The sequence below is a fragment of the Microtus pennsylvanicus genome, chromosome 9 (genome assembly GCF_037038515.1).
Source record: "Microtus pennsylvanicus isolate mMicPen1 chromosome 9, mMicPen1.hap1, whole genome shotgun sequence".
Lineage (NCBI taxonomy): Eukaryota > Metazoa > Chordata > Mammalia > Rodentia > Cricetidae > Microtus > Microtus pennsylvanicus.
In genome coordinates, this window is record NC_134587.1 from 108,863,164 (window position 1) to 108,876,532 (window position 13,369).

At 56.9% G+C, this 13,369-nt stretch overlaps 2 protein-coding genes across 2 annotated transcripts in view; both read left to right on the forward strand.

Annotated features, from left to right (window-relative positions):
• The window catches only part of Slc5a5 (solute carrier family 5 member 5), a 90,593-nt gene that overhangs the window by 58,381 nt on the left and 18,843 nt on the right, over positions 1 to 13,369 (forward strand). The window lies entirely within an intron of this gene.
• Arrdc2 (arrestin domain containing 2) lies at positions 2,447 to 6,157 on the forward strand. The gene is made up of 8 exons (XM_075987125.1): positions 2,447 to 2,843; positions 2,922 to 2,988; positions 3,104 to 3,251; positions 3,826 to 3,928; positions 4,008 to 4,264; positions 4,356 to 4,518; positions 4,974 to 5,131; positions 5,396 to 6,157. Exons 1-8 carry the CDS (start codon positions 2,570 to 2,572, stop codon positions 5,447 to 5,449), a joined length of 1,224 nt encoding a protein of 407 aa, XP_075843240.1. The 5' UTR covers positions 2,447 to 2,569; the 3' UTR covers positions 5,450 to 6,157.

Below are 13,369 nucleotides of genomic sequence, written 5' to 3' on the forward strand. Positions count from 1 at the left end.
CCAGAAAGCAGGGGCGCCCTAAGCAGAAGACACTCAGGAAGCTGAGGCCGGATGATTGCCATAAGCTCAAAACCAGCCAGAGTTACGGGACGGGACCCCCTCTCAACACGTGGGAAACAACAGTTGGGTGTGGTTGCATACGTCTATCATCCCAGCACCGGGGAGCCTGAGGCAGGAGGACAGTTCACAGTAGTTTGAGGGTAGCCTGGGCTATAATAGACTGTCACAAAAACACAAAGGGGCTCCCAGGGGAGGATTTCCCACTGGGTGAAGTACTCCTGCTTGGATTGCGTCCCCATCTCAGAACTATAGCAACCTGGACATAGAAGTATCACAAAAATGGTACAACCCCAATTAAAGTGGAGGGATTCCGTCCCCCATGCAGGGTCTGCTGAACCCCTGGGTGGGCTAGGGAGTCCTCTGTTCAGGCCTCCCAGGTGTGGGGGCCCCAATTCTCAAAGAAGCCCCGTATCTTCGTGCACCCAGAACCCTGCCTCAGTTTTCCTTGCAGTGTCTGCTACTCTGCTTTTCCCTGGAGTAGGGGAGAGTATGATGGTGTCTGTGGGTCAGGTGGGAATGTCTCCCACCGGGGAGGAAACTGTGGGGGTTGGGGGACCTTTCACCTTACATCGTGGTCATAGCCTTCCCACCTCAGCCTCACCTAGGGAGTCCTACCCCAGCGCCAGCTGTGTGTGCAGGGCAGATGTCACCGCCTCTCTGGGCTCCAGGCCCCTTACTCACACAGCTGAACCAGATCTCAGGGTACCCGACTGTGAAATGGGCGGGGCAGAAGCAAAGGCTGCGCTTTCAACAGCGCTGAGCTGGTGGTCTGTGGGAACCAAGGGAAATCCTGAAGCGACCCAGACTTTCTCTGAGAGGTGGCGGCGGTTGACTTGCTGTGTGACCTCAGGCCTCGTCCTCTCTGGGCCTGTGGAGGCCCATCTGTGGTACACTCGCTCGGCTGGAGGTGTTGCACTCAGTTCCCGCTCTGCCCTCCTGGCCAAGACCTCTGATCCTCCAGACAGACTCCCTTGTCACTGCCGCTCGCGCCCTTCAGCGCTGACTCCCACGCTGGAGGTGGCGGTGCGTGACCCCCTCGTGACCGTGCAGCAGCCTCTGGGATCCCCGTGTCCGCGCAGCTGGACTCCAGGAGTGAATACGAGCCGCGGTGCATCCCTGGTCCACCAGGGGGCGCGCGCGTCCCATAAACGCCGGGCTGGATCCCCTGAGAGCTCTGAGGGGAAACTGAGTCCCCGAGAAGGGTCACGCTGTCCCCAGACACAATTCGAAATGTCAGAGCATCTCCCGGACTCGAGCCGGGTATGCACGGCGATCCACACGCCACATTCTGTGGCCAGGACTGACTTCTGCCACGCCCTGTGGAAGTGGAAATTAAGGCACGAAGCGGTTGTCCTTTGACGGGGGTGCCCAACCTGGGGTACCCCCACCAATCCGCACCGCCGGGGGTCTGCAGGTGGCAGCGAGCTGATGATGAGGCTGGGAAACTGAGACCTAGTGGTGCACGTCTGTCAACTCAGTGCTGTGGGAGACGGAGTTCCAGGACAACCTGGGTCACCGTGGGCGAGAAAGAGCCAGGCGTCGTGGCAAACGCCCGCAAACCCAGCCTTGGAAGCTCTGGGCTCGACTGCATGGCGCACTGGAGGCCAGCCGGGCTGTGTGAGACCCGGCCTCAAAGGAAAGGAAGCTTTTGTCCCAGCACTCGGTGTACACGAGTGAGTTCCAAACCAGCCAGGTCTTTCTCAAAACAGCCGAAATAAAGAAAGGCAGCCAGGTTTCATGACTAAGGCGGCCATCCGAGCCCTCAGGAAGATGACGCAGGACTGTCTCGAGCTCCAGGCCAGCCTGGGCTACATGAAAACCAGTTTCAAAAACAAAACAAACAACGAAAAAACAGTGACAGCTGCAAAGTTTGAGCCTCAGACCGGGTCCCCACTTCAGGGCCACCCTCGCCACAACGCCGACCACCGAGGCTCAGCTTGGGGCGGAGCCTAGGAGGACCCGCCCCCAGGTGCTATTGGTGAATTTTCCCATCAGACCACGCCTCCTCGATGCTAATAATCGGAGGGGCGGGTCCCAGGCCACGCCCCCGCACTACGGCGTAACCGTTCTAGGAGGCGCGGCTTTTTCTCAGGCCTCGGCCCTCGAGGAACCTTTGGTCCAGTTCGGCAAAGCCGGGTTTTCCAGGCCCCGCCTCCCAGCCGCGCTATTGGTGGCTCCTCTTCCGGGAGACGTGGCTTTCTCTCAGGCCATTCCTTCGCCACACTATTGGCTCCCAGGGGTAGCGACTTTCCCTCTCTGGCCCCGCCCCCACCGTCGCTTTAGACGGAGCCTCTTCCGGTAGGCGCGGCCTTCTCCGCAGGCCCCGCCCCCGCCCCGCCGTATAAGAGCCCGCCGCCCCGCGCGCGAGTCCCGAGCGGTCTTCGGGTTCTGCCGGCCTGCGTGTCCGCGGGCGTAGTTCGAACCTGCCGCGCTCCCAGCCGCTCGGCCTTCCGTGTCGCGGGTTCGAGCCCCGGGTTGGCCTTCTTTTGGGTTCGCGTCGGTCAGCGCGATGCTGTTCGACAAGGTGAAGGCCTTCGTGGTGCAGCTGGACGGGGCCCGCGCGGGCACCGAGCCCGTGTTCCACGGAGGCCAGGCCGTGGCGGGCCGGGTACTGCTGGAGCTGGCGGGGGCGGCGCGCGTGGGCGCGCTCAGGCTGCGCGCTCGGGGCCGCGCGCGCGCACACTGGACCGAGTCGCGCAGCGCGGGCTCCAGCACCGCGTATACGCAGAGCTACAGCGAGCGCGTGGAAGTCGTGAACCACCGCACCACGCTGCTCGCGCCAGGTACAGGCTGGGGACCCCCGAGACCCTGAGCAGGCGATCCTCAAGCCCGCGTCCGCTGAGTCCATTGTCTTCTTCTAGACTCGGGGGACATCGCCACTCTGCCCGCCGGACGTCATGAGTTTCCCTTCAGCTTCCAGCTGCCTCTGTAAGCCCCGCTGTCGCCCACCGGCTGGGCATCTGCGCTCCTCCGACCCCTAACTCCTCGGGACTTCACTTGCATGCCTTTGTCTCCTACCCTGAATCCCCTCTCGCCACTCCAGCTCCCTAGTGACATCCTTCGAGGGCAAACACGGCAGCGTCCGCTATTCCATCAAAGCCACTCTGCATCGGCCCTGGGTCCCCGCATGCCGCGCCCGGAAGGTGTTCACTGTCATTGAACCCGTAGACATAAACACACCTGCCCTGCTGGTACGTGGCTGCCCCGTGGGGGGCAAGGTGGGGTCCGACCTGGCCTCTCGACGTCTTCCGGAGTTGGGGGTTACAGGCGGTCTCTGAAACAGAGGAGCCAGAAGTTTAGAGGTGACTTGCTAGAGCTGGGTGAAAATCCTGAAGGCACCCACTTGTGCGGCTCTCTCTGGGCGAGTGTCTTACCCTACCTCAGTCTTAGATGCCCCGCTTGGGAAACGGGGCACAGTAGGGCTTGCACTCTTTTGTTTTATTGGTTTTGAGATTTGTTTGTTTCTTTCTTGTTCTTTTTTAAACTTTACAAAGGTTTCTCTGTGTGTGTAACCCTGACTGGTCTCTGTCCTCAAATAACAGAGATCTGTCTGCTGGGATTAAAGGTATGCACCCCACACCTATTCTTGGTTTTAATTTTTTATTCAACTTTTGGTTTCTTTAGACAGGGTCACATTTTGTAGGGGTGGCTGGCCTAAAACAGGCACCGTTCTCCCTGTCCCATCTTCTTCCTGAAACTAGGGTCCTTCTAACATAGAAGCCCCAAGTGTCCATGTGCCTGAAGTGACCCTTAGTGTCCCTACAGGAACCGCAGGCTGGAGCCCGGGAGAAGGTGGCTCGATCCTGGTACTGCAACCATGGTCTTGTCACTCTCTCAGCCAAGATCGACCGCAAGGGCTACACTCCGGGTAACAAGTGGGAAGGGATGCGGCTGGAGTAGGAAGAGTTAGCAATGGGGAAACTGAGGCAAGCTGCTCCGTGCTGTAGGTGAAGTCATCCCTATCTTCGCGGAGATTGACAATGGCTCCACGCGACCTGTGCAGGCCCGCGCCGCCCTGGTACAGACACAGACCTTCATGGCCCGAGGTGCACGCAAGCAGAAGCGCACTGTGGTGGCCAGTGTAGACGGGGAGCCTGTGGGCCCTGGTCGCCGTGCGCTGTGGCCCGGTCGCGCGCTGCGCATCCCCCCAGTGGGCCCGTCCATCCTGCACTGCTGCGTGCTCAGTGTGGACTATTCGCTCAAGGTACCCAGCAAGCCTCCCTCCACCCCGTTGTTCGGACCAGGGTGGAGGGCACAGGTGGGGTAGCTGTCCACATCGCCACTTCTCCCTTCAGGTCTGCGTGGACATCCCAGGCTCCTCGAAGCTGCTGCTGGAGCTGCCATTGGTCATCGGCACGGTCCCCTTGCACCCCCTGGGCAGTCGCTCGGCCAGCATAGGCAGCCGCGCCAGCTTCCTGCAAAACTGGAGCCTGTGCACCCAGTTGGAGGCGCCAGAGGGTGAGCTCAGTCAGCAACCAAGAATGCGGGCAGGCAGAGCCGCGGCCTGGTCCCACCCTCCAGTCCAGGGGTCTCTAGGCAAGCATGGTCTAATCCCAGCACCCATCATCCCTTCACACCGAGGACTGGGGGATGGTTCAAGGCCAGCTTCCCCTACTTAATAGTTCAAAACCTAACCAGGACTGTAGGAGACCCAGCAGGGCATGGTGACACACACCTTTAGTGCCAGGCAGCCACAGAGGCAAACACAAGGGGACCTGTCGCTGTGTGCTCCAGGGCAACCTGCTCTACACTCAGATCCTTCCTCAAAAAAACAAAACCAAACCAATTGTGGCAGGAGGATTGCTATAGTTGGAGGTCAGCCTGGGCAACTGTCCCTAGGGGGAAAAGGCTTGGTCATAGTCATGTCACGGCCATGGGTCCTCCAGAAGCCCGGTCTCATCTCTCCCTTCCAGCACCCCCCGAGTACTCAGAGGTGATGAGGGACAGCCCGCTGCCAATTGCCTCACTGGGGCCCTTACCCCTGCTGCGGGACCTGGGTGTGACCCTGGAAGGGCCCTATTTTGCCTGTCTCCATGACTTCCGCTACCACCCGCCTCCACTGTACTCTGAGGTAAACTGCTTGTGCCCTCGCTAGCTCCTGGGGGGCGGGGTTTGCTGAGTCACGTGGGCTTCTTACCCTCACCCCCCACCCCCAGCCCTTGGGAGGCTGAGGCAGGAGGAACACAAGATACAGGCCAGCCTGGGCTACATAGAGGAAATGAACTCCCATGTATATGCCCAGCCTCATGCCCTCCTGGTGACCCCTAACTGCCTGTTCTCTGAGCTTGGGGCTGGCAGGGTGGACAAGGCAACTCACTGGGACTCTGTCTGTCAGGAGGATCCTAACCCCGCCTCAGAGGCTGTGAGGCCACGCTGCATGACCTGCTGATATGTGAGCGGACACTTCGGTAGGTTCACGTTTCTCTGGCCACTGCAGTCCAGCTGTCTGCTTTGGGAAAACAGGAGGCCGAGTGTCTTCTGCCATCGCACAGGACTGAGGGGCAGCGCGTGACTTCTGTGGACTGGGGTCCTCCTCCTGAGGCTTCCAGTTCTCTGTGTTTGACCAGTGCTAGATCCCTAGAGGGTTACAGTCTGGGAGAGATGAATCTGGGAGAAGCCAGAACCAGACGGGAGGCCAAACGCCCGCAGAGGAAGTTTCAGCGAGGCTGTGGCTTTGAGGAGCTCAGCACGCAGACAGGACAGAGGAGATGGTTGGAGCTCACAGTCCCACCATCTGCAACCTAGGGGCGGGAGCCCAGGTGTGTAGGCATCTTAAATATGGCCACATTGTAAGGTGAACAGGACAGATTGAGGCTCTGTGGGACTTGAGGGTCCAAGATTGCCAGTTTCTGAGGACTGGTGCCCGGTGAGCCCAGAGCCGCCCGCATGATCTGCCACGAGAAGCTCAGGCCTTGCTCAGGGTAGAATCCAGACAGGGACACGGCAGCCTGGCAGGTCACCAAAGGGGCAACAGGTGCCCGGGAGCAACTGGGAAAGCTCCCCTCTCCACAGCCCTGCCAGGGACTTGCCATGCCCACGTCTGAAGAACTCATCACCCTTTGTATAAAAATGAATAAATAAAAACGGGAAAGACTGAGCTGACACCTCATTCGCCCATGGACCCTGAAGACCAGTAAAGCTCTGATCCCCTCCAGGGACTTAACTGGGGCCCATGCCCTCCTCACACACCCTCCCGCCTCTGGTCACCAGTCTGTCTATGTCTTTTTCTTGTTTTATTTTTTAAGATTTATTTGGCTGGGTGTTGGTGTTGGTGCACGCCTTTAAATCCCAGCACTCAGAGGCAGAGACAGGCAGATCTCTATGAGTTCTAGGTCTACAGAGCTAGTTCCAGAACAGCTGGGGCTACACAGAGAAACCCTGTCTCAAAAAGCCAAAAAAAAAAATTGTATTTGTTGTTTTGTGTGTATCAGTCCTCACGAAGGTGGGGAAGGAGCCTCGAGCTCTAGGCATGGTTTCTGCATGCTACCACACAGCCTGTGAATACAGACAGCTAGAAGCAGGTTGAGCCCTCAGGAGGTTGAGGCAGGAGGCTACCTAATGAGACTGTGGCAATAATAACATTGATAATGGATTCCATTAATTAGTTATTATTTAGCCCTATCACTGGGAACAGAGGCAGGTGAGTCCCAGGCCCTGTGAGCTGGGGTCCTGGGGTCATACAGGACAGCCGCAGAGATTCGGGGTGTATAGGACGTGGTTAGGAAGACCCCTAAACCCAGTGTGCAGCTGAGGAGGGGTCCCCATCACATGGGATTAGGATTCCGCTTCTAGCTGTGCTCCTGAACCACACAGTTTGTCCCGGGAGCGGACACGGGGACAGCAGTTCCTCGGGCCCCCGACAGCTGACAGGGACAGTTGAGCCGGCAGCTGAGGAACCTGATTCTTACAGAAGGGTTTTCCGGGTAAGGGGAGGAAGGAGCTGGCTCCGAGGTCCCCGGACTGAGGGACGGGGCTGTGCTACTCAGGCCCCTCCTCCTCTGCTGGATCAGCAGCGGCTCAAGGCCTCACAGTCAGGACGCAGGACTCTGGGGTCACCTCCCTGCACCTGCTTCCGGGACCCCCATGAATCTGACTGATCAGGGCTCAGTGTCAAGCTCCAGACACCCCTTTCTCTCTCTGGGCCCCAGCGTGACAGGCACGCAAAGGCACAGACACTTGTTCTGAAGCTGGCAGCTGTCCCGACCAGGCGGCTGTTCAGGAATCTACCCACGGTCCGGGCCGCCCTCGCCGTCTTGTTGTGTCTCCCCGGGCACATTCTGTCCGGAGCATGGGGCCCTGGGGTGCCGGGGAAGGGGCTGTTGTCCTGCTGGGCTCCGATTACAGAACACCCTGTACCCACCTCCGGCCAGCGCAGCCTCCAGGGTCCCCTCCCAGCTCCGGATCTTCCTGAGGAAGCAGAGTGGGCCCCAACCCCAGGACCTTTGCGCGTGCTTCGCCAGCTGCTCTGGCTACTTGGCCTCCAGACCCCATTTGCTTTCTTTCATTTATTTATTTGTTTGTTTGTTTTCGAGACAGGGTTTCTCTGTGGTTTTGGAGCCTGTCCTGGAACTAGCTCTTGTAGACCACGCTGGTCTCGAACTCACTGAGATCCGCCTGCCTCTGCCTCCCGAGTGCTGGGATTAAAGGCGTGTGCCACCACCGCCCGGCTACTTTTATTTTTGTTTGCTTATGAGACACTCTTGGGTATCCCAGGCTGGCCTTGAATGCCTGATCCCCCTGCCTACTTCTGTCACGACCAGTGTGCGTGGTGTATGTGTTCCTGGATGCTTTGCCAGAGCGCTCTGCCCTCTGTGCCCCAGCCCTGATCCCTCCCCTTGTTTGTGGCATTGAGGAAAGTCCTGAAAAAGCTGAGGAGGAAGCGCTGACTAGCCTGGTGGGTGGTGCCAGCCACGGCCAGCGGGAAACAGAAAGACAGCCAGGGTAGGAGAAGGACCTAAAGAGAGCAATCCCCCTGCAGGGAAACTGTCAAGGGCCCCTCACAGTCAGGGTGGGCAAGAGGGGACCCCAAGCCAGGCACACAAAGCCCTGTGGGGTCTGCCCCCTCCCAGTCAGCCCTGCGCTCTTCCAGGCTCCCCTTGATCACAGTCAGGCAGAGCCACGGATTGGCTTTTGACGACCCCACCGGGCCAATTAGACTGGGACTCAGCAGCGGTGATCAGGGCATCGAAGCCCCATTTGCCGCCATGACTAAGAGGATGGGACTCCTGGATGGGGGCAGAGTCCCCTCCCAAGCACAAGCTGCTCCCTGCAGGGGCCGCACAGCATACAATGCTGTCCTAGGCCTGTGCATCTATCTCCCTGTGACCCCGCTGGTTTCTGGTGAGACAGTAGACCCCAGATTCAATTTGGTCACATCCAGGGCATTCTTTTTTCTTTTCTTATTTTTTTATTTTATTTTTTAAGAATTATTTATTTGTGCATTTATTTTTGATTTTCAAGACAAGGTTTCTCTTAGTGTAGCCCTGGCTGTCCTGCAACTCACTCTGTAGATCAGGCTGGCCTCAAACTCACAGAGATCCGCCTGCCTCTGCCTCCCGAGTGATGGGATTAAAGGCGTGCACCGCCATTGCCCAGCAGGACGCCTCATTCTTGCTGGCAACTCTTCAAAACCCCACCTATACCCTGACTATGCTGGGCTTGTCTTCTTCCCTGCCTTTCCTCAGCCCCACCTCTGTCCAGCCTGACTCTGACCCCACAGTCCCAGGGTGTTTTGTGTCTTGTATGGGTCTGTTCCTCCATCCTGCCAGCCAGCACAGCAGAGAAAGGACAGGCAACAGGACCACATTTTCAAACGTGCCCACCTGGCTGGGTACGGTACACGGCCACACGGGCCGGGTACACAGGCCTCCATATAATCAGCTACTTTTGTTTATTTGTTGAGGCAGTGAGTTTGCCTAGAGCTCACGGTTATTCTCCTGCCTCAGCCTGTGGACAGCTGGGCGTTGGGCCAATGTGGGAACTTGTTGGTCTGCCTGAGAGTCATCAAAAGTGTCCAAATTCAGAGCTCCTGCCATCACCACGGCAGGAGCCTCGCCCACCTTAAACTCACAGTTGCTCCCATGGGGACAATGTTTACCAAGTATCCAGTGACAGTGGCAATGGAGCCGGGCAGCGTGGCAATGTCAGCAGATGCCGGTGCTGATCGTGATCTGCCATCTGGCTGTGCCACCAAGGGCAGTTCCTGGGACTCTCTGGGCCTCTCTGGGCCTTGGCTTTCTCACTGAAATGTAAAACCCCACAAAATGCACGTTTCCAGCCAGCTCCATTTCAGATGAACATGAGACTTTCTTTTTATTCTTTTTTTTTCCTACTTGAGACAGAGTTTCACTGTGTAACTGAGGCTGACCTGGAACTCCCAGTCCTCCTGCCCTGTTGGATGAAGGTGTGATCTTGCAGAGAATGGCCCTGGGGTGACCTGGCTGGGGCATTGCGGGCTCTGCAACCCCAGGACATTTGCATGCTCCGAGTGCTTCCCATCAACAAGGGGCAGGGGAAATGGCTCAGCAGCGAAGCCTGATGGCCTGAGTTCGATCCCTGGGACCCCCGTGATGGAAGGAGGAAACTGGATCCCACCAGCTGTCCTGTGACCTGCACAGGAGCACCAAGGCACATATAGTCCCCACCCCACTCCCAACAAATAAATATCTTAAATAAGAAAATAATTGCCAGGCGGTGGTGGCGCACGCCTTTAATCCCAGCACTCCGGAGGCAGAGGCAGGTGGATCTCTGTGACTTCGAGGCCAGCCTGGTCTACAAGAGCTAGTTCCAAGACAGGAACCAAAAGCAAGCTACGGAGAAACCCTGTCTTGAAAATCAAAAATAATAATAATAATAATAAAATAATTTTAGGGACATTCAGAAGCAGTCTAAACACACACGCACCCCCTAATCAAGTCCTGCCAAAGCGACACCCTGGGCGTGGATGCGCGTCGGGCGTGGACCTTCACGGAGGCCACAGCCTCCCCCAGCAGGGAGCACATGCAAAGGCCCTGGGGTTGCAGAGGCCGTGATGCCTTGGGGGCTGTGTTCCAGCCTCAGTGGTACTCAGGGGCAGAGACCCGGATTCATCCACTGAGCCAAAAATGAATAAATAAAGAAGGAAAACCTCACGGTTTGGAAACTCAGGCTGGAGATCACAGTTGTAGGCACTTCTTCCCCATAGCAACCGGTGTTTGTGGGGCGGGGCCCTCTACAGAGTTCCCTGGCAACCAGACTCTTTTTGAAACATTTGGAGGGTGAGCGCCAGGGAGTGCCTCTGTTTCCTTACCAGTACTGTGGGGTCAATGATTTCTCTGGCCTATGTTGGGGTGGGTGCCAAAGTTGGGGAGAAACACACTTGCTCTCTCTTTTGTTTGTTTAGGGTTTTGTTACTTTTTTGTTTGTTTTGAGACAGTGTCTCCCATAGACCAGACTGGCCTTGAACTCACAGAGATCCACCTGCCTCTGCCTCCAGGGTACTGGGATTAAGTAATAATTTATTAATGGGATTAAATAATGATAATTATTATCATCACTACTGCAACAGAGTCAACTAGGTAACCGGGGTTGACTTCTAACACACGGCAATCCTCCTGCCTCAGCCCCCCAGGTGCTCAGACCCGAGCACAGCTGCTGTGCTTCAGGCTGGGACAAATAAGCCTGGAGCTGGAAATAACGTGTTTTCTTGCTGCCCGAGTCTATTTTACCCTGACCCGAGGCACCAGAGAGTCCTTGTCTGTGGTCTATCTGTTGAGATATGGGAACTCTGAGCGCCATCAGGACAGCAGGAACAGCCCTGTCCCAGTACAGTCACCCCAGGTCAGCTTCGGGGACTGACAATGTTCTGCAACAGTCTTGGAGCAGAGCAAACCCAGGCCAGGCTGTGGGGGTGCTCTGAAGAAACTGGAGTCTGTTTCTTCTGGGGAAGTCCAGCATCCTTCACTATGGCCGCCTGGAGACCCAGATATTGGGGTGATAGCACCCGGGTCATGCATACCTTGGGGGTCTGTGGCAGGGGTCACATGGGGAAACTGAGGACCCAGCTGACTGGGCACAGCTTCTGTGTAGGGCGGGGGTTTACATCGTGTCTCTCAAACATCCACAGTCTGGTTTTGAAGCAGGATCTCTCACTGAACCAGGACCTCAGCAATTCAGCCAGAAGGAGCACGGAGCTGGAGAGGTCCTCCTCCCCCTGGTGAGGGGTGAACATCCAACTTGACTCTCCCACGACAGACCTTCAAACCCTACACCATTTCCCCAGACCTGTCTGGAACTCTCAGTGTAGGTGAAGATGACATTGAAATCTCGATCTTCCTGCCTCCACCTCCCCAGAGCTGTGATGATGGGTGCTCCACTAACTGAGACCAGGTCCCGGTCCTGGGGTGCGGAGCAAGGGCTGCATCTGGCCTGTGCGGGTGGGAAGGTAACTGGGGTGTGGGTCAGGGCTGTGGCCTGGTTGGTTGCTTTGGTTTGGGGGCCTGGATCAGAGTGTGTTTCTGGCACCTAGACGTGTCTGTCTGGATGTTCCGTGACTCCAAAAGGTTCAGTGTGACCTTGAGGTCCCTGGCTGGACTGGGGCCCAGGGAAATCCCGAGTCTGTCCCAGAGACACCAGCATCACAGTGGGGTCCAGCTAGGCACTGTGTGGTCTGGAGGCTGGCGCGGTTTGTAGGCCGGCGCGGTCTGGAGGCCGGTGTGGTCTGGAGGCCGGTGTAGTTGGCAGGCGAGCCTCGCACAGCGGACATGGTGGGCCAGAAGCTGTGCGGCATAGCTGCGCTCCAGAGGGCGCCATTGCAGAGCTGGGAGGAGCCCTGGGGTCTTCGGAGGAGTGCTCGTGAGACAGAGAGAAGAGGGAGAAGGAACTTGGCTGTTTGGAATATTATTTACTTCGTGGGCTGAAGTGCCAGAGCACATGTGCTGAGTCGGCTCTCTTCTTCCACCATGTGGGTCTTTGGGCTTGGATTTACCCTCTCAGTCATATTGCCGGCCTGGGACTCGCTTTTTATCACCAGAGAAGTCCATTACCAAACCAGGAAAAATTCCATTTTCTACCCAACCATGGAAGCATAGGCCTGCCATCCTGACATATGGGAGACTGAGGCATGGGGATGGCTGTGAGTTCCAGACCAGCCAAAGAATTATAAAGTGAGACCCTGTCTCAAACAACAACACAAAGAACTGGTGTGGTTTGCACCCTAACAGCTGGGAGGTGGACATTCAAGGTCATCCCGGGCTATTCAGTGAGTTTGAGGCCAGCATAGGCTACACAGGGAGCCCCTGTCTCAATAACAGCAAAAAGCCTCAAACAGGGAGCAGAGGGTGGCACAGGACCCCGCCTTCTGGGGAAGAGTGAGGTGGCAAGACAGGCCCTACTGGACCCTGGGAGCAATTCCACAGCCCGTGGCTGGTGCTTACATCAGAGAGATTACCACACGGAGAGGTGCACGGGCCGGCACATAGGAATCCGGGGGTTCTGCCTAAGGTAGAGAAGTTCTATCCTGGCGGGGAGGGGCACCAGCACCCAGTGTGACTTTGGCCAGGTGTGAGGGAGCAGGTTCATAGTCCCAGGACTCCACAGAGACAGAAGGATGGTAAGTTTGAGATCAGCCTGGGGTTTTAGAGGGAGACTGTCTCAAGAAAAGCAGAAGAAAAGGTAAAGATTAATGCATACAGATTTGATTGAGGATAGCAAGGGAGCAGTGTAGTGAGAAAAGTCCAGCTGCGCAAGCGTCAGGACCTGAGTTCAAACACCCAGTGTACACTGCAAAGCTGCTGCAAGCCGGCTGGTGATGACACACAGAAGAATCTGAATTCCAGGCCAGCCTGTTCTACATAGGAGTCCCAGGACAGCCAGGGCTACACAGAGAAACAACAAACAAATCAATAAAAACTGGCTGTAACCACAGCACAGACACAGGAGGGTCAGTACTGGGAAAGACACTGTCCCAAGGACCAAGACGGGCCTGGTGAGGTGGCTCAGAAGGTAAAGGTGCCGCTGCCAGTCCTGACTACGAGAGTTCCAGCCCCAGACTCCACACAGTGGACAAAGAGAACTGACACCTGAAAGTCACCCTCTGACCTCTGCCCCACAAGTAGATTAGTAAAAATGCATGAAACGCCGGGCGGTGGCGGCGCTCGGGAGGCAAAGGATCTCTGTGAGTTTGAGGACAGTCTACACACTGAGTTTCAGGACAGGCTCCAAAACTATGAGAAACCCTTTCTCTAAAAAACAAAACAAGCCGGGAGGTTGTGGCACACGCCTTTAATCCCAGCACTAGGGAGGCAGAGGCAGGTGGATCTCTGTGAGTTCA